This window comes from Pongo pygmaeus, chromosome 1 (assembly GCF_028885625.2).
Source record: "Pongo pygmaeus isolate AG05252 chromosome 1, NHGRI_mPonPyg2-v2.0_pri, whole genome shotgun sequence".
In the NCBI taxonomy this organism is placed as follows: Eukaryota; Metazoa; Chordata; class Mammalia; order Primates; family Hominidae; genus Pongo; species Pongo pygmaeus.
The window spans coordinates 33,454,407-33,476,418 of record NC_072373.2 but is presented as its reverse complement, the minus strand read 5'-3'; the positions used below and the strand labels follow the sequence as shown (position 1 = coordinate 33,476,418).

Below are 22,012 nucleotides of genomic sequence, written 5' to 3'. Positions count from 1 at the left end.
TTTATTCTTTAAAAAAATTTCTAAGAATTTTTGTGGGTACATATTAGATATATATATATTAGATGTTTTCATACAGAAATGCAATGTTAAATAGTCACACGATGGAGAATGGGGTATCCATCCCCTCAAGCATTTATCCTTTGAGTTACGAACATTTCAATTACTTTTTAAAAAACTCTTATTTTAGGTTCAGGGGTACATGTGCAGGTTTGTTATGTAGGTAAACTCAAGTCATGGGGGTTTAGTGTACAGATTATTTCATCACCCAGGTAATAAGCTTAGTACCCAATGGTTATTTTTTCTGTTCCTCTCCATCTTCCCACCCTTCACCCTCGAGTAGGCCCCGTGTCTGTTTTTCCCTTCTTTGTGTTCATGAATTCTCATGTAGCTCTCACCTTTTGAATGCATCTCCATTTTTCTTATTTGGCCTTGCAGCCACACCATGAATTAGATGATGTGAGTATTGCATTCCTCCTACAGTTCTTTGTGATTGTGCTAAGTGCCAGGCTGGGATTCAAACACGAGAATTTTGATTCAAAACCTCATCCTCTTTCCTGTTTACTATGCAATCTCCAAGCTATAAATATGGAAATACAGAAAGATTAAACATTTGTGATAAAACTGTGCTGTCATTTTTATATTCCCTGAAAAACAGATCTACCCATCCTCCTTTCCTCCCTTACCAGGCATTGTGCCAGGTGATGGGTGCATAATGAAGAACAAACTAGCCAGAGTCACACTATTACGGGCATGAGAATATTATCAAGTGGAGCAAGACTGGCATCAAACAACTAGAAAGCAATATGTAGTTGAAATGTACACAAAGTGCTATGAGGGAGAACAGAGGTGCTAAGAGGTATCATTAAAGGAGGCTGACTTAATTTTGGTTGAAAGAAAAAAGGCTTTCTAAGGAAGTGGTATTTAAGTTTGGACTTGTTAAATGACTAAGACTTTGCTTACCTATTATGGGCCAGAAGCTCTATGGTGATCTCACTGTTTGAGGAATTAAAAGCAAGGCAGCAAGGGTGGGAGTCACTGGTCTTGTAGGACAGAAAAGGAGTCTGAAATGTATATGAAGGAGATGGGGAAGCACTAATTCCATCAATATTTTAAGCACAGAAACTACAATTGTTGTTTAGTTTGAAAATATTGAGGCACAGATGGTGGTGGCTACTCTCTGGTAAATGGACCGGACTGGATACTGAAAAGGAATGAATGGATTTATCATCTTATTGATATACCTTGATTTGAGTTTTTTTTTTTCCATAAAATTTGAGTGCAGAATGTGAAAAACAATCCAATTACTAAGTATTTCTGGCTACTTGATTTCATTACACTCACTTCTGGGAGCTCATTCTTACATGGATCAATAAAGAATCTGCATTCATGTCATTAGAATGCCAGAAACAGATGGGGAAAACTATAGATATGCTTTATAATTTATTAACCTGCCTAATTACCAAAATATTTTTAGAAACGTTTAAAATAAAAATCAAGAAAACAAAGCTGAATAATGAAGGAAAAAGATCAGTGAATTGCACCACAAAACCTCTACTAAGGTTAGCCATTGTCAGGCAACAGAATTTTTTTTTTTTTTTTTTTTTTTTTTTTTGAGACGGAGTCTCGCTCTGTCACCCAGGCTGGAGTGAGTGCAACCTCTGCCTCCCAGGTTCGAGCGATTCTTCTGCCTCAGCCTCCTGAGTAGCAATAGACTTTTTTTTTCTGAGATTCACAGAAGCCAAAAGGCAAAACAGAAAAGAAATATCATGAGTTACCAATCAATACATTTTCTTAAAAAGTTCTTTTTTGTTGTTTTTCCAAGAAGTTTTCATTTTATGGGAATGAATTTAGTCTAAAATGGACTCTTTTTATTTAATAAAACAATTTGCATTTTTGTAAAACGAGAATCACAGTAAATCAATTAACTTTTCTGATTTCTAAAAATAACTACGTACAATAATCCCACCAAATAAGGAAAATGCAATTTTGTACTTAAAATTAACAGCCAACTTTAACAACATTGACATAGTTGTCTTACATCATTATTTATAAACACATTTAAATTTATTGTCCTAGTTTTTTTAAGAGCAACCCCTTCTCCCCCTAGAAGGTGAAACCAAGCTCTAAACACATTGATCTATCCAATATCTCCCTAGGGATTTCTTAAGTAGCCAGCCAGAACATGCAGTAAGTGCAGTTATGAACATCACCACAATGGTGACCAGGGCCTTCAGTTCCATCAGGGAATGCACGCCATCTGCTCCAAAAGCCTGTTTTGCACAGGACCTTGGGTTATGCCTGGTGGCTAGAAAGAGCTCAGAACTGCTTTTGGATGAATGAAATTTGAACAAAGTTCAAAGTTTTGGTAAAGAGTCTTTATGTTAATTGAGTTGTTTATTAAACAACTCAACAACTTTAATGAGTGACTTTGGTTAATTGCCCCTTGAACAATGCTAACATCTTGATATTCATTTGTAAACATATGCACACTACAATGTCAGAGTTAATACTGGGGAGTTATCGTACACCAGGCAATGGACTAAATGCTTTGTATGTATCACAACACTGAATCCTCCTAATAGTCCTAGGTGTGAAGTAGGTGGGTCAAGGAATCTGAAGCTTCATAAGATAAATGACTTGCACAAGACCACACAGGTAGTAAGGGGTTTGTGCTACTATTTGAATCCAGCAACTGTCTCCGAAGTTCAAGTTCCTGTTATTTTAAACAATGTTGTTTAAAATGAGCCAAACCAGACCTTTGCCCTTCCTCACAGACATAAAAGGTAACTAGTCTCCTTTCCCTACCTCTTCCCCATCCACCACACAGGAACCTAAAGAACTAACTCGGAGAGTGGATACTGTTTTGAAGAATGGTAAAATCTAACAGCTCAGTGTTTTGAAAGAAAGCAAGATATTTTTGAGGTTTTAAACAAATGTGTCGGTTAAATTTTGAGGAGGATTTTTTGGAGTAGAGGTTTGAAGAAATTGTCTCTGTCTTTCGTAGTCTGTTACTCTCTCTTTCCCTCTGTTTAGTAACTTTTTTCTCTTTTACTTCTCAAGGCACCCTTGGCTCTGAGAAAGGACTCTAGAGAAAAATAAAGAAACAAGATATATAACAAGAGCTATAGGTTTTACAGATCCAACCTAAATAAATAATATTTCTCAAGGTTGTCACTAGTGTAGTAGAAGAGTATTTAGGTCAAACTCTGACTGGGAAAGAAACATGTGCAAAAATAAAAAAAATTGTTAAAAAGTCATTATTATTTCTTACATTAGTGACAAAATAAAATATTTTAAAGTACATTAGTAAATACAACCTGAAGGCAGTACAACATTTATCTTGGTCTTTCACGGACACATTTAGGTTTATTGTTCTGCGGGCACTGAAAACTTCTCCAACATTTCACAGAGAAATGGTAAAAATATATCAGTCAAAATTGGTGCAAATATTTGTCAAAAATTATATAAAACCCAATGGGCAGATTTCATCTAGCTCCAGTAATTATTCTTCATGAAATGAAAAATGGTTCCCATGTTCACTAAGAATGCTTTAATTAGAATGGAAAAGAAGCAAGGATATCCCCAGTTACAGTGTATAATAGGAGTAATATAGAAAGAGGGGCAGAGGTGGGTCAAGGGCACCAGAATAAAAAGACACCACTGAATACTAATTGCTGTTGACCATTTTGAGAAGTAAAAGATTCCACTTCACATTAGCATCCATAGGACCAAGGTAACACACCTCCACCTCCACTTCTCTTTGTGGTTTAAGATTAAAGAATTGCTTAAAATTGCTCTGCAAGACAATTTCAGTGAATTTGTTAACCAAGAAACATCAGACAGACTGAAGTCATCCTCTGTTAATTTTGAAATACCCCAAAGCTGTGAATGATGTAGCTCACTGTGCTCAGAGAAAAACAGCGATTTTGAATTTCATTAGATACATTATTTGTTCAACTAGAATGTGGAACTGTCACTTTGTCAGACTAATTAGAGGCCCTGAAGTTGGTGGTCATAATGCCCAGAAGAATTTTTTTTGTTATGTCTCAAACCACCAACCAAATTTTTTTCCTTTTCCTTACAGAGACTTCCTACATTTACACACTCTAGTTAAGCCTTTGCTTTCGACATTTGAATTCCTCTTAGTATTCCTAAGAGTATTTCTTAGCATTCCTATTATTTTGAATACGATCATATTCATCCAATTAGTTTCCAGGCAGCTAGATTAAATTCTTCTTCCTTGAGTACCTGATTGCTTGAGCCCTTTGTTTAAAGCATACCTTCATTTGGAAAAATAATTTAAAATATATACAACAACAATACTGTTCAATTAATTCTGTTTTATTTTTGATTCTAATATTGCTCATTGACTTCGTTTAGAATAATTCGCTGAAGAATTTAGCCTTTGTGAAATTAAAAATTGGTATGCTTAGCAAGGTTAACAATAAATAAATTCAAGCTCAAGTCAAAGCCACTCTTTTCAGGAAGACTGCATTATATTATCCCTTGTTGAATGTATCTAACAAGAAAAAATAGCAAAATAAATTACCGAGGGGCTGGGTACAGTGGCTCACACCTATAATCCCAGTATTTTGGGAGGCTGAGGTGGGCAGATTGCTTGAGCCCAGGAGTTTGAGACCAGTCTAAGTAACATAGTGAAACCCTATCTCTACAAAAAAAAAAATACAAAATTAGCTGGATGTGGTGGTGCATGCCTGTATTGCCAGCTACTCAAGATGCTGAGGTGGGAGAATTGCTTGAGCCCAGGAGATCGAGGCTGCAGTGAGCCGTGACTGTGCCACTACACTCTAGCCTGGGTGTCAAAGTGAGAGCCTTTCTCAAAAACAAAACAAAAAATGACTGAGGTCGTGTAGAAAATAAACCATTATATTTTAGTGTTGGACTCTTCCTCTATGGTGCCATTGAATCCACTATTCTAAGATACAATCAAATACCAAGAAATTAAGTGATCTTTGAATAGTGGAGAAAATTTTAGTCATTTAATGATTGAAGAATCAGAAAAGATTGGTTATAAAAGTCATTGTAACAATGGGATTGGATATAATATTCAAGTTTATTAATTAAATTACTCAAATACTAACTAGATCTAGCATTAAAATACTTAAATGTGGGGCGTCTGCTATGGTCTATCTATGCCCCTTCTGTAATTCTTATGTTGAAATTCTCATCACCAAGCAGATAGTATTAGGAGATGGAGCCTTGGGAGGTGATCAGGTTATGAGACAGTAGCCCTCATGAATGGGGTTAGTGCCCTTGTAATAGAGACCCAAGGGAGGCTTCTCACCCCTTCTGCCATGTGAAGTTAGAGTAAAGAAAATGACTGTCTATGAAGAAGAGCCTTCATTAGACACTGAATCTGTCAGCACCTTGATCCTGGACTTCCCAGCCTCCAGAACCGTGTGAAATACATTTCTGTTGCTTGTAAGGCACCTAGTCTATAGTATTTTGTCGTAGCAGCCTAAACGGACAAGACAGCATCCCTTACCTCAACATGCCATTAATTTCACATTATCTATTAGTAAGAATAAAACAATAGTCATCGGCAGAATTTAAACTGCTGAAAGACTTCTAAGAACTGATTTCACCTCATAAGTAGTAGAGTTAGAATCAAATTTGAGAATAAAAATTATGATGTTCATTTTACCACAAGAATGATCAATAATTATATGAAGAAAATTTGTAATCAGGCTATCAGTGATAGTTATTTGTTTCTAGTAATTTAGTCACAAAATTATTATCCAGTATAGCATCGGCATCAGAAAGCATATGGGATTAATATCAAGGAATTTTGTCACTTTTAGGTTTATGAACCTAGGGGGATTTAGAAGTCTAAAACAAACATATTCATATTAATAACCCTTCTTTTATTTTTATATTGCATAAATTGGAATACTTATTTGTGAAGAAAAATATGGTAATCAATACATAACTTTGCCCAGAAGAAGAAAGCATGGATCACCCCCAATTCCCAAGAATTTTCAATTGGTTATTTAAAACATGATTATTGGATATATTGCACAGACATTATAGGGTCCTTCTTAAAATTTTAATTCTAATACTCCCTATACTTCAGGAATCAGCAGCCATTAAATAATGGAGTTCTAATTTGATGCTGCCCAATCTTCTCACATAGGGAAGGATAAAACTGTGTAATGTAGCAACTACTATGTGTACTACATCATGTTGTATCTATTGCCGGCATCATCATAATTAAGTTCTTAGTGTCAATCCTATGAGATAGTGCTTATTATTTACTACCATTTACAGAAGAACAAAGTAAAGCAGAGTCTGATTGTATACCTTGCCAAAGCTCTTACAGCTAGTAGGAGGCGGGAAATTAAGATTTGAACCAAGTCCCACTGATCTTAGAATTCATGCTCTTTATCAGCACAATAACATATGAGTGTAGTGTGTAGTGTGTATTTGTGTAGGTGTTACAGATAATCAGAGGAGAGATGGAATGTGGCATTTTCATATATATTATTTTTATTCTGCATTGTATTTTTCCTCTCAAGCAACCTATAATTTCATATTTTCTCAGGAAGTAAAACTTTGCAAATGTCTTTTTTTTTAAGAAAGTAAGCATTGATAAAAGCTGAAAGTTAACTTTAGATTATCAAGACTATTTCACTGACCATAAAGCCTAACACCATAAGAAATTTAGGTTTAATTTTTTCTGAGATGGTCTCTCAAATACATTTAAAGATTTCAGAGTAGCCTGCATCCAGTCACTAGTTCTACAATAGAACTGTATCTGGCCATGTCACTGTCAGACACAGTAACAGAAATTACTGTATGTTTTATCAAAAGCCTATTTTTGTCTCTCTCTCTCTCTCTTAACTAAAACCCTAATTTCGTTGTTGTTCCCTTAGGTACAAAGTACACAGTTCATAATTCATTTGATATAAAACGTCAGTTTAGATTCTTGCTCTTCTTTGATAAATGAGAAAAAAACATGTACATTTCAATTTCCTCAATGCCAGAACTACCAGGAACAACCCCCTGTTGTGTTTCTCAAAGACCTTTGTGTTCAATTAAACATCAAGATTCAGAAACTGTGGGGAAGGATATTTCCAAGACGGAGAGAACAAATACATGAGACAGAGGGAGACAGCTAATGCTTTTCCTACTAGTCAGGTGATATCTCCCAAAGAGCATCTTTGATCCTCAAATTAGTCCTCACTTATAATTTAATATGCCACAACCAGTCTGCTGTTTCCTTACACTTAGTTTTAGAGACAGCTGTTGGAATCATCAAGGAAGATAAAAATGTAGATGTTTACAGGTTAATTTTCAACTGAATAGTGATAAGCTTACATATATTTTGTATTTATATATCATGCTTTATGTCCTTTAAACAAAGAATTGAGCAGCTACCTAATGTGCCAGCTAATCTCAGTGCACACACATTCTTTATTCCTTGTCTAAACCCATTGAGGAAAGTTCTGTAATTATGAAACCCCTTCCCAGATGAGCAAAATGAGGCTTAGAGAGGAGATAAGTTTCTCAAGGTCACACAGTCAGGAAATGAAAATGCTGGGGATAGCAAGTGGTGGATAAGTTGAATTGTGATATTTTGATAGACACTGTGCTTTACAAATGCACAGTCTAAGATACATGCTTATTTGATTTATAGCATCAACCACGGGAATAAGATTTAAGCTTTTTCCTGTGATCATGCCCTCAACTTCAGATTTTGATGAGGAAAGTATTCCTGCTTTCTTATGGCCCAGAGGTCACACATGATCATTTTGTGGCCATTCCAGTGAACAATTTTCCCACATACTCACACTGTTCACACGGCTTATTTCTAGAATATTCCACATGTGAATAAGTGTCTTCACCTGGCTAGAGTATTTTTTCAACTGTTCACAGAAAATTGTTTTAGTACAGGAAGAAAAAGATTCTTTCTTTCATTAGTTTTTACAAATATAAGTTTTCTTGCTCTCTTTTAAGAAAGTTTGTTAATTTTTCAAAATTAACACTATTAGATAAATTAAATCTCTTCACAAGAATGCAAACTATCTACAATGAGAAGATCACAATTTATAATAATTTATAATAGAAGTTCATAGGTAAATATGAAAGAAGTTGGGCAAAATACTTGGTGGGCAAGTTAAGTACTTATATCCACACTGGCAAAGGATGGGTCCAACTGGTTGGTTTCTTTGCCTTCTCCACACAGGGCACATACCACATAATACTGCTTCTGCTTAATGCTTTTTTATAAGGCTGTAAACATGTTTTACCTATTTTTTTTTCTCTTATGACATTATAAACTTTAGAGCATGGGTTACACAGTCATTGAGGACAGTTCTCTAGGCCATCTGCAGTAGGATTTAAAAACCTACTAGTTCAACCAACAATACCCTTAAAATTATATTTGACACTACTATAGAGACAAGTCACCTCTTCAGATCTGCATTGATTAGTGGAGCATCAAAATCTGTGTTGCTGCTGCCAAGAGAGCATATGAACAGTCAGTAGAAGAAATAGAGTATAGTTCTGCAGTCAGTAGAACAATATAGTGGCTCAGAACTAGGCTTCTATAGTCAGCCTCTAGGTTTAAATACAGTGTCTGCCTTTTACTAGTAACATGACCTTTACTAGTTGCAAGCCAATATTGTTTCTTCAACTTCCTCATGTGTAAATAGGGATAATAATAGCACTTGCCTTTACAGGGTTTGTGAGGAGAATAAAATGAGTTAATATATGCAAAACCACACCTGTACCTAGTATTAATAAATGCTATCTTGGTATGAGTGATCACAACATCAAAAATCTCTTTTTAGCAAATAAAAGGTTACATGATCTTAATTTTTGTCTAGGTACTGGGCACTATGTCAACCTACCCTGTAGTTGTGTTTGTGAACTCCTAGAAGGAAAAATCTTAGCTATGAGGTCGAATAGACAGCAAACCCTAGAATCCAGTATGAAGATGTAACTGACTTGAGGAAACATATTTCAAAACCGTACAGAGATGTAGCCACAAGAGGCTCATTAAAGAAAATTCCCCAGAGGGGAAAGACTCAGGTTTTAGTTACAAGGAGTTTCTTATAGCAGATGTTCTGTGAAGAAACTGAAGAGCAGAGGAAATTTAGCTGACAGTGTCTTCATAGTAGGGCTGATTAGTGTTCCTCAGTGCATAAAATATCATGCCTGTTGCTTTCTGGTGCCACAGGTAGGACTCAACATATGGAATTGGTTATCTTTGGTATCTGTTCCTGGCCCATTCAGGAAGACTATGAGCAACACGATGGCTTTCTTACATTGGAAAGACCTCTGGCCCTACGAATGTAACCTATATATTCAAAGACCAGTTGAGCATGGAGGCCTATTATACCCTGAGTATTTTTCCCTGAGTATTTGTCTCAAATATGAATGTGGAATAAAGTCATAGACAAGATCATGTATTTTTGCTTTGAAAGTATTTTAAAGATGGTCTAGCTCAGTGGTCTTCAAACTTGTGAAGGCACCCAGTGACCTGGAAGTTGGTAATAGAATCTCATTAAAACACAGATTGCTTGGCCCCACCCTCAGAATTTCTGGTTAAGTAGGTTGAGAGTAGGGTTTGAGAAGTTGCATTTCAAGTAAATTTCAAGGAATGTTGAAGTTCCTGGTCTGGGATCACACTATAGATACTGCTGATCTAATTCACATCTGCCATTTTAGAGATAAGAGACCAACATCATAGTCAGGTAGTTACTTCAGTCAGACGAAACAGCTAATTAGCACAAGAGTTATTACTAGAACTCAGGGCTCTGAGACCTGAAAATAGTGGAGAAACAGCTCAGAAGATTGTCAAATGAAGTAGCTCTGAGGAGACCCTTCAGAATGGGATCAGCCATTTCACAGTTTTAGAAAATATTATCTCATGTGACATCCAGCTTACTTCTTGAGGTTTCCTAATTTGAGAGCCCAAGCAAAAGCCAAACACATATGTTAAGTTTAGCATTTGGCATGATTTTCAGGAAGTGATGAGACTTCTCTAAATGTTCTCTACTTCTTTTTCTTTCTCTCAAGCATTGTGGCAAATGCTTTTGTTTTCAAGTGGCGGGAAACACAATACATAGAGGCTTAAGCAATGAGATGGGTAGTGGGTTCCTGTAATCAAAAAACAAATAAACAAACAAACAAAAAAACACTCAAGGGAAAGAGCTGGGTTTTGGCAATGCTGGATTCAAAGGATCAGATGATGTCACCAGAATCTAGTCTACCTCCTTCTCTCACACCCACTCTGCTTTCTTCCTTGCTGGCTAAATTTCTCAGACTCTTTGAGGGGCAACACGGCGGGCAGCAAATTGAGCTGAATCCCATATTCAAATACAGGGCAAGAGACATGCCTGTTTACTGTACTGGTTTACTGCAATTCAGTGGCTTTGATTGGAATGCCTGTCATTCCTGAAAAAAAAAATCACTGCGGTTAGGAGAATACAGTGTCCTCATTGGTCAGACCTGGTGATGCAGTCAACTTCACACACAGTGCATGTGCATGTTCTGATCTTGAAAGAGCCCAGGGTGCTGAGAGGGAAATTGGAACCCTGTCATCAAAAGAAAGGGTGAAGGTATGCTGGGTGCAAAAATATCCCCAGGCCACTAGCACTCCACAAGAGCATGATAGTAATCACTACTAATATCCTATTATATGCCTGAGCCAGGGTAAATGGTGAGAGGGATAGAGAAAGAGAGAAAGAGGGAGATCAGCTGTGACTCCTGTCTACCTCCATTCACCCATTCATTTTTTTTTTCATTTTATTTCTTCTTTTTTTAATTTAAATAGAGATGGGGTCTCACTATGTTGCCCAGACTGGTCTCAAACTCCTGAGCTCAAGCAATCCTCCCACTTCAGCCTCCCAAAGTGCTGGGATTACAAGTGTGAGACACCACACACAACCCATTCTTTTCATCTTCCCCATGAATTTATACTCTAGTAGATAAGACATGATACAAGCATATGAAACATTTAAATAAAAATGAAAGATAGTATACATTTGAAAATGGTCATCGAAGTGTAAGAGGGATTAATCTAATAGAGTATGTATTAGATACCCTCATGTTTCTAGTTTCATTTGTCCCAATTAATTAATAATCATGAAAATCATAGTGGTTGCAAGTGAATTTCCCTACTGTGGTCAAAATCTATTCTTCCTTAAGTTTTTAAGTTTTCTTTTAGACTCTGGGTGGTCCGTATGCCTTTACAGAGATAGAAAAAGGGATTTTCTTGATGCTGCTGATGAAAAGAGGTTGGAAATACGGTCTCTAAGTATCTAAGACATATTAAGAATTTTCTCACTTTTGTGAGTATTTATATAGGCAGGTAAGTGTTCATAGAATTTTATGCAAGTCAGGCATACAGTCTGTCTATGAAAAAATAAGGAACAAGATATTATTTTAAAGAAATAAAGCAAAAATTTCTTTAGGGCACTATAAGAATTCAAATAAAACTTCAAGTTGCTTTTAGACTGCAGTGTCAGTGAGACAGACATGATTTTTTTTAAGCTTAAAGTTATGGATAAAGCCTTCTTCGAAGAAAAAAAAAGAAAATGAATTGTACTTATTCTTCTTAAAAATGTGAGTTAGAAAATATCAATGGAACTTAAAGGAACAATATTTCCCACCCCTCTCCCTTGGTAAAAAAGAAAAAGATGTGATTTTATTTTACTTTTTTTACTCTCTCTCTTGCCCCAGGATGCTTTAAAGATAGCACTTAATTGTGTGTGTGGGCGTGTGTGTTTCTATATAATCCACATGAGAGTATGCAAATACGGAGAGCTGGCAGCCCTTTGCTGGAGGCTTGTTGAGTCCATAGTAAGCACACTTCAAAGTTCCCTTCCCCCTTCTCCATAGCTCAGAAGTTAGTCTCTTTCTAAGGTGTTTTCATAAGCAGGAAGTTCATTGTCAAGATGGTGAATAAAAAAAGTGAAAAAATTATTCACAAATTATGAAACAGTAATTTATCCCTCTCTTTGGCTTACGATATGTAATATTACAAACATACACCTCTTCATACATGCACACACACACAAAGCACGTTAAACTATCAATTCCAAAATGTAAAGGTAACACTTTTCAGGACAGGATTTGAGAGCGTGTTTAAGACAGTCATAAATCCTTTGGTTCTATTCTCATACCTGGGAGAAAGCATGGGTTAAATTAAATGGCCTGGTATGTGTTTTCAAAAGCACACTATTTATTTTATTAAGAATTTAAATACTTTTTATTTGTTGAATTCTCCTACTTTATTACTTTCAATGGGTTGATTTTTCCAGGGAGAAAATAGCAGCACATTTGGAAGATATACACAGAAATAAAACATTATGCACAACTATTCTAAAGATTCATATGAACTGGATGTAATATAAATTGTATAGCTTTTAATATACTGAAGGTAAAGACAAACCATCTGTTTATGTGGTAGAATGTTGTCGTTTTAAAGAATGCTATTCCTCACCATCCTATATCTTCATTGTGGCTTTTACATTATAAAAAGCAGTTAATCTCATCTTTCCTTCTTCCCTCTGAATAAGGTAATATACCATCTTAGCCTATTGTTTATTTCAGCTGCTAACCTATGTTTATTTTTTAAATTTCCATTCCTTTGTACTCTTTCAATTTTTAAGATATCCCATTGCCACCTGCACATTAATGTTTCTATTTATATATTTCAAATAAATGAAAGTGGATACAGAGCAGATGAAAAATGGAAAACACATATTGATGGGCTCTATATCTGTACTTGGTAAGCAAGCTTTTACATTTTTGAGAACTATTAATTATATTTTTAAAAAGTAGCATCTTGACATTGTACTAAGTTGATTTTAAAAGGCATAGAGTGAGCCGAGATCGTGCCTCTGCACTCCAGCCTGGGCGACAGAGAGAGACTCCGTCTCAAAAAAACAAAAACAAAAACAAAAACAAACAAAAGGCATAGAAATATTTTACAATTCTCAGTGCTACAATGCATGAAGAAAGTGCAAGATACAATAGAGTTTGTTTTTGCAATTCTTATTTATTTACTCTTTTGCTTTTTGGTATATACTTGTTTTTTGAGCCAGTTCTAGTTGCCCCTAATTTTCTTAGAGACCCTGCAAAAAAAAAAAAAAAAAAAAAAGTACCATTCTCCCCTGGTTGGTTGATAGTGCTACCCACAGTTCATTCCTCTAAGGTCTTAGAAAGAGATTTTGGTTGAAATTTGAAAATAGGAGAGAAAGCTCAGTTCTTTCCTTTAAAAACTGAAGGAGAAAAATAAGTTCACTGAGCAAGTTATGCCAAAAATCTCAGACTCAGTCCCTAATCAATTGAAGGGATATAATCAATAATTTCTTTTTTCTTTTAAGGCAGAGCTGTTGTAATAATTAACCTAAGAGAAGAATTTGGTAGCATTGTCCTGCCTCTCCTACTTGGGTAGGCTGCTCTGAGGGTGGATCATTCTGCCACCTTGGAAGCATGTCTTTTTCCTAAATAGTAGATACTTGCTTTACCTACCTACCTGTCTTTTTTTTTTTTTTTTTTTTTTTTTTTTTTTTTGAGACAGAGTTTCGCTCTTGTTGCCCAGGCTGGAGTTCAATGGCACAATCTTGGCTCTCTATAACCTCCGCCTCTCGGGTTCAAGCGATTCTCCTACCCCAGCCTCCCGAGTAGCTGGAATTACAACATGCGCCACCATGCCCGGCTAAGTTTTTGTATTTTTGGTAGAGACGGGGTTTCTCTATGTTGGTCAGGCTGGTCTCGAACTCCTGACCTCAGGTGATCCGCCCTCCTTGGCCTTCTGAAGTGCTGGGATTACAGGCGTGAGCCACCGCGCCCAGCCTTACCTACCTATTCTTATCTGACTTGCCAGATTAATAAAAAATTTACATTTACTCTGTATCGCAGAGATGGATAGTTGACTACTCTTTAGTTCAAGGGCAACATTCTGCAGTTGCAGGTAGAATTATACACTCACCAAGAGTCAGTTGTATTTTTTAAACCTGTGATGTCAATTGTGGCTGTCATTATGTCATTTAATTAAATAATGCTTAAACTGATGAGCACTGTTAACAGAAACTGTTTTCTATGAAAATTGACTGCTTTGAAAAACTTTCAGTGAGGACTTAATAAAACAATACTATGAAATTCGGGCAGGAAAAATAACTAAAGACTTAGGAAATTACAAAAACCTGAAAAATTCTATAATTAAATTTTTCCTTAATGATCTCTAAATTTTTGATCTCCTTTTAAAGGAGTTTTCAAAGTGGAAATCAAACTATGCATTATGAGTATAGTTTTGGCAGCAAATATGCTGGACTTATAAATACTAAATTAACACTCCAAGAAAACAACTTGGCCCTATAGAACAAGATTGTTGGATAAATATATAGATAAATATACTTAATGTGTTCTAAATTGAAGTTGTGCTTAATATATATTTAAATTTTTAAATGTTCTGTTTTAATCATTATTTTCAGTTAAGTGTTCAACCACCAGTCACAATAGATAAGTTAATTGAAAATGGTGGTTACAGTGGAAACTACTAGAAGGGGAACAGGGGGAGAAAGCAAAGAACTGAAAAACTATTGGGTGCTCTGCTCACTACCTGGGCCAATAGGATCAATCATACCTGAAACCTCAGCATCATACAATATATCCATGTGACAAGTTGCACATGTACCCCTAAACGTAATATAAAACATGGAATTATTTAAAAATAAAAAATAAAATGGTAGGTAAAACAGACAATTAAACACACACACAAATTTATAAACATACCTCCAGAGGGTCCTATATTATGTATTTTTACACTGTTATGGTAATCTTAAGAGGACTAAAAATGATTTTAGGATGAATTAAACCCTAAATGTTGAATTTAATCCTGGAAAATGTTTATCCAAGTAAAAGACACAGCAATAGCAAAATATAACTTTCAGGATTATTTTCCAAGTTATCACTGCCACAAAGGGCTCTGGTAATTTATTCAGCAAATAGTTTATGCCAGACACTGGAGCTACAAAAAATATTCAAATTACACACAGTTTCTACTCTCGCAGCTCAGAGTTACAAGCAGAAATCAGAATACCCAAGCCCTAGATTTGAGAAATAGAGAAGATTTTTTTTTTTAAATCACCTACTTACAAGAGGAGATCAGAATTTTCCCTCCAGTAGGGAGCTACAAATATTTTAAACAAGAATTTATTGATATACATTTCTTGATCTTTATACTGAAATAAAATGTCAAAATTAATTGTCATGTAAGGAAAGATGTTTTTGTATCTTCTTCAAGGAAAAATTTAGTAAACTGCTTTCTTCATTTTTTTGGTGCTAGTACATCATTATTTCAAAAGCAGAACTAATTTAAAAGAAAAATTATGTGTCTGTAATACTTGCATGTATGTGTGTGTACATATACACACATACATACACAATCTAAAAACCAATCACTTAGACATTTATGGAAGATTGACAAATTATCAGGCTCCAGTAAATCATACATTCCAGCATACATGCTTTTTGACTTGGACAAGAAATTTGCTTTGGACAGTTTGAGGCAAGCAAAGGTTTCCAGGGCTTGCACACTGGGGCTTGACTCTTGAAACCCTGAGTTTCTGGGAATTCTAAAGAAGCCCAGTCCAGCCTCCTTAAGCCAGAAGAACCATGCTGACAACTCACACAATCAGGTGAGAAATAATACAGAATGGTTGTTTTAAGTTGCTAACTTTTGGAGTGGCTTGTTACACAGCAATACCTGAAAGAATATTCCAGTCTCCTAAATTCTAAACACAACGGAATTCAGTAGTTCAAGCTAAAAAAGTTAGTCATTAATATATTATTCCTTTAGTGGTATTATTGGGCAAAAATCATATACTAACATTTTTTAAAAGCAAACATTTTATTTAGTTATTCAAAAGCATATTGGCTGAATAACTAGTAAACTTTCCTATTTAATGAAAAATGAAAAAAAGTTTGAATTCCAAGACGTAACTTTTAAATATATGTGTTTGAGGACAATTAAGAAAACATGAAAACATCTTAGGATAAAATTTCAAATTACTTGCTTTGGGCTAGCATTAACAATGTAAAAAAAGCATTTGTGAATAAAATATACAGATAATAGTTTTTTTAAAAAAAGTCATAAATATATTTAATAAGTAGCTCTATATAAACACAGAAGAAGAGTTCTATTAAGAAAAAAATGTGAAATCCCAAGATAACCAATGAGAGCTTGATGTAAAAAGCTTCGCAAATTATGATCTGGAGGTCATGGAGGAGGATGCTGAAGGTATTTCAAAAAGAAAATCACTTCCCATGCTTCCTCCTTACTTCATCATCTAATATGCATCACAACCACCCCTTAGTAGGGTTACTGGCCTGGCCATACGTATGTCAACACGTTAAGAGGTAAGTGTAGGAAAGGATAGGGATGTAGCAAGATGAAATTATTCTGGTCTCTGCAGTCTATGTGAAAGAGATTTTTTTACTTACTTTTTCCATAGGGCATTTTCCAGGCCCCCAAAAAGAGTCTTAGCAGGAAAATAGAACAAAAGAGGTAGGAAGCACCAAATGTTTACCAAGACAGGCAATGTGCTAAACACATTACATATATGTTGTTCAATCCTCCAGTCGGGTGGGAATTACCATCCAGCCTCTTTAATGGATGAGCAAACTGAGGCTCAGTTATATCTACAAATTTGCTCATAGTCACTCAAGCAGTGAGTGAAAGAGTTGGATTTAAATCCATGTTTCTAGGACTCCAACGTCTATGCTTTTGCAATGTGCCTAAGTTTTAATTCCTAATGGTTTTCTTTCTTTCTTTTTTTTTTTTTCTCATTGATATTTTAGGTGGATAAGTGGGGAGGGGGTTCAGGGAAGGAGAGACAGTCGAAAAGACCCTGTAAAACAAACTACTCACAACCATTTTGCCTTTTTCAATTTTTGGTTTTCTAATAACACATTTGGGAAAATAAGCAGATTTCTCAAGACTAGTATTTTACACTGTTTGTAGATTATAATAATTCTCATCAATTTAAAAGTACAAATGACAAATTATTTACTGTCAGAGGAAAAGTGGATTAGGTTCACAAACCAGGGTGGCTCCAAGTTCCTTTCACTGTTACAATAAAGCAGTTCAGAAAAAGATAAACAGAACAGAATTATTCCTTTTGGAATAATATAAAACTTCCATAAAAAATCTGTTTCTAGCTCATCAGTATGGAATTTGTCACTAATCATTTTAAACTATGCCCTTTTATGCTTCTTCTGTCTCTTTTAGCTTTCTGAGTAGTTCTTTGATGTAACAAAGACAGTTTCAGACAAGATTTCAGTTCATCTGGAAAAAAAAAGGTTTAAGTCTGGAGGCAAAATGCAGTGTATTTAAAATTTATATACTCTATAATGCCTTTGTTCTGAACTTGAAGATCCTGTAAAACTTCTAAGCTTCTTTGCCTTCCTCCTCTAAGCTCATTTGTTCTTCTTTTGCTTATTATCATGCAACTTTGACTTTAACTGGTGCTTCCATCATTTAACTACATGCAGAGTCATGGCTGACTCTTTCTGATCAATTGCCAATCCATACAGGTTTGACTGATAAAAGAGCCAATTAGATTTAAGCAAATTAAGGGACATCACCAATGTCAACCACTTATTAAACTGAATGCTGAATTCCATGCATACAAAACACTAATGCACTGAGCCCCATTAAGCGTTGAAATCCTAACCCCATTAGTAACTCCAGACCTTGAAGGGGTAAAGGCCACACAGGAAAGTTTCATATTTATGGATTAACATTTGGATTCGTTTTTATTTTTTTAATTCTTTTCCTAGAACTCTTGAACCTGTACCATAATGCTATTCAAGAGCTCTGATTAAATATATTCTTTATTTCCAAGAGTACCTTAGTGCTAAATATGAGCATTATGTTATTACAAACAACCAAAAAAATAGTAATTGTAGAAACACAAAAAGCTTGAGTGTGCAGAAGTAGGGAAGGATCTGCTACATAATTGGAAAAAAGAGAGACGCTCCTCCAGTTGTCCAAATAATATTTAAAGTGAATTTTTCAAATAAAAAAAATGTGTGTTAATTGGGATTTGCCACTGTTCATCCATGTGCCGAGTTATTAGTAGCACCATCTTCTTACTTTAATTTCTATCTTCAGATAACTTGTGTTTATCATATTCTTAATTATATATTTTTTCTCGTCAGAAAAATAGAGGTAGGACTGGCAAATAAGATGTGTCCTAACTACAAATTAAGAGATGATGTATCCTGGTAAAATTCTTTGGAGTATGACCCTTTCGCCCCTCCTTTCCAAATTCCTATCTAAACTAAGGATTGTTTATTCTATGCTCACCTGAGAAAAGTAACCACTATAGGGAAGAATAAAAGAATAAAGAGTTGGCATAACTTGAGAATATTTCTCACCTCCAATACACTCACCCTCCTTACAGTTTGAGCTTCCAATTTTATCTACATAACCAGAGCATTCCTACATTGGACAGTGGTGTACAGAGAAGGTGTCATTTTCACAGCTGGCTAAAATACAAGGTTGCTGAGGTTGAGATGAGGCCTGGCAGGCCTGAGCAATGATAAGCTTAAAATTTAAAACTAGTAGTTAAGCAATCTTGACTAATTTATTCATTCACCAATTATTCATTATGCACCTACCATGTGTCAGGTTTAGTCTAGGTGCTGAAGATAAAAATGTGAGTAAGAAACAGTTCCTACTCTATAGGATCTTATAACCAGTGATTGCGACAGATTAAACAGGCAATTTCAGTATAATGTAACTGTTCTCTGGGACACAGAAGGCCCTATCTCAGCCTCTGTTGGCAAAAGATGACTTTCTGATGGACCACTTTCTAGGTTTGAGCCTAAAAAATGAGTAGGATTTGGCCAGATTAAATGGGTAAAGGGGATTTTCCAGGTCATATTTGATAGCAAATATTTGATGAAGTAAAAAAGAGCATTTTATTTTGCCCAACTCTTTTCTTATTATGTTTTAAAACTATGCAAAAGAAGCATAGCTAAGGATATTATCATCACAAATCTTGCATCACCCAGCATTGAAAGATACTAGGAATTCAACATCACCATAAAAGAGATCTAATATTGAAATCAAGGAAATGGTAATAATGATAACAATCCAACTATAATGGAAAAGTAAATAGCATATAGAACCTTCTCTGCCCATAAGTTGGTTTGCCTCTGTATATTGGTTCATTTATTATTCATTTCAGAATGAAACACGGTTCACTGGACAAAGGCATGGAAGATTTCTTTAATAACTCTCAGTACTAATTTAATTCTACTTAAACACACATATTCTAGTGAATGCCACATGCTTTTCAGCATGATTTTTATGTGTAAATCAGGATAATATGTTTTCAGATCATTAAGTAAAAGGAAGCATGAACTAAAACCTATTTAATCAATGAGGTATCACCTTTAAACTGCCACAAGATCATAAAAAAGATAATTTTAAAGCTATAAGTTTCCTAATTGTAATCAACAACAATCTAATGAAAAAAGAAAGTATGTCCTAATGGCCATAATAAACTTTAGCGAATCACTGTCTGTATTTGAAGACATTTGCTTCCTCTTTGGTGAAGGACTGACTCCTAAATTCTAGATTTCTGAATACATAAAGTGAAAGATTGCATCAGGCCCAGAGAGTGTGGGCCTGCAGTGCAGTATGGTAATGACACAGATAAGCATCCACAGAGCAAAGATGAAGATAAGCCTCAGTTAACAGTTTACTCAGTTTGACTGCACCATTATAAAACAATATTTTAGTTTCTTTCTGTTTGCATAATATTAACCCTTTTACTGACAGGTATATTCACATAGCGCATATTCAGTTAGCAATAGGACCTTGCTATTTTTAATTGAATCATGATATATGTATAAATAACAAATTATTAGACCATACATTCCTAAAAACATAAACAATGAATTAAATTTGCCCTATTTTATGAATATGATATAAATTACTGTAAATCACAAACTATTTAAATCAGTATAAATACCATCAAATAAACATGCTTATTAAATATTGTATATATCCTGTAGAAAAGGTATTACTATATAACTTAAAATCTCCATTATGGCACTGATTACTCTTTAATTTCTAAATTTGAATAAAGGATATTATATTCTAAGGTTTAGAGTCATCACCGTTTTCTATCCTTCCTAGCATGTGTATTGAAGTGAGAAATGAAGATATGAATACCTAAGGTTTATTTTAGTGGGGGGAGTTTGTTTTATTTTGGGTTTCAGTCTCAATTTTTAAATAAATATATCTAAATTCAATTCCCTTTTAAAATTATTGTCTCAATAAATATGATACTAACCTGAGTTGATCAGCCTCAAAAGTTTCTTTTATGCATTCTTTTCTTAAGTAATGTAGCTTCTGACATTTAGAGTTTCAAGTACTTTAGTAAACATCAATTCACTAATTTTAATAATGGCATAAAAGGTAGATAATAGTGAGTGGTTTTATGATACAACAAGTAATGAATCTTTTTTGCAGGGGAGCGGTTCCATACAAACTGAAGATTCCCCTTTATTTTTCTCCAGTGATAAGGCACTTTCTGCTCTTATACTCTTCATAACTGGAAGTGGGGTTAACCTGCCCTTCGGATTGCTGATAAAAGATTGTGACATTCTCCCTTAGTTCAGAATACACTCATTCCTGGGAGATGGGCTACAGGGCAGACGCTGGATGACCTGGGGTCCTTTGCCTTCAGGATTTTCAGAAAACACACATTCTTTAGCACTCAATTGAGAGTCATGCTCTTAACATTTTTGGGCATGCTTTCTGTTCAAGGGCCATCCAAGTCAACCCTAGCGGGGTTTTCTTCAATGCAATTATATTTCCCACAACGAGTTAAAACATGGTGAAGCTCATGGCACATCAAAATAATGGTAATTGTGAACAGGTCGATTTTTATAGAAATATTTAAAATAAAAATATGCAGACTGTATCACATTTCACCCATGAATGTGGCCCTGCTGAACTGTAATTATTAGGATTAGGAATTTAAAGGTGTTTTTTCAGTAGTGCAAATGGAATTTTCCTATTCTATCATCTGCACCCTGCCCTTTTTGCCAAATGAAGTACTTTAAGTATACGTTTGAACTAGTTATTTAGAACACCAGGAATGAGAACCATTTGCAGTAGAAATTGGAAGCTCAAATTGCAAATATAAATTTTGGCTTTAAGTAAAGTCTTGAACAAAAGCATTTCCCAATTTTCTTAACATGCAGAAATCCAGATATATATATGTGTGTGTGTGTGTGTGTGTGTGGTATATACACACATACACACGCAGTGTGAGATGGATGAAAGCAGTCTCAACAAAATAATAAAAGGCTGTCAATTAAAGAATCCGAATAAACAAAGCAAAACAACAATCAAAAGAACCAGAAATACAACTGAGCCTCTAAGTTCTAAAATAAAATACCTCAAAAAATAAACAAGGTATTCAATGGACACTTAATTCTAGGGCATTTATATAAAATTAGATAGCCAACATTTGCATAGACTTACCTCCTGGAGGCATTGCAATTGTTATAGGATCAGTTATCAAGCTGCCTTGGCTATTTGAAATATTCACTTGTACAGTATAGTTGGTAAAAGGAACCAGCCCATCGATGAGCACCCAAAGGTTTGTCTCTTCTCCGCTGTACATGACTTTTGTGACATTCAGAAGGGTGTAGTTATTACCTGCTGATTAAAAAAGAAAATTATTAAAATAAATACATATTTAAGAATTCATTCCTGCTATTATTTGAGTATTTTCTTGAGTTTCTAAATATACTGTACCAAATAGATCTGTAACTTTACCACTCTAAGAGGCATTACACGTGCTTCTATCAATGCACATATTTGGGTTTTATTATCCTGTGAACAAAAGTGTTATCTGAGTTGTCCTGGCCAGTTCATTCATCATGGCAATCGAAATAATTTGATGAATATTCTTAGATAACTGTAGGATAAAGCCATATCACAAGTATC

At 35.0% G+C, this 22,012-nt stretch overlaps 1 protein-coding gene across 1 annotated transcript in view; it reads right to left on the bottom strand.

The window, feature by feature from the left end:
- USH2A (usherin) overlaps positions 1–22,012 on the bottom strand; it is a 793,063-nt gene that overhangs the window by 292,193 nt on the left and 478,858 nt on the right. Inside the window, exon 37 of the mRNA XM_054484303.2 lies at positions 21,545–21,724. Coding sequence (XP_054340278.1) covers positions 21,545–21,724 — 180 coding nt within the window. The remainder of the gene's footprint in view (positions 1–21,544; positions 21,725–22,012) is intronic.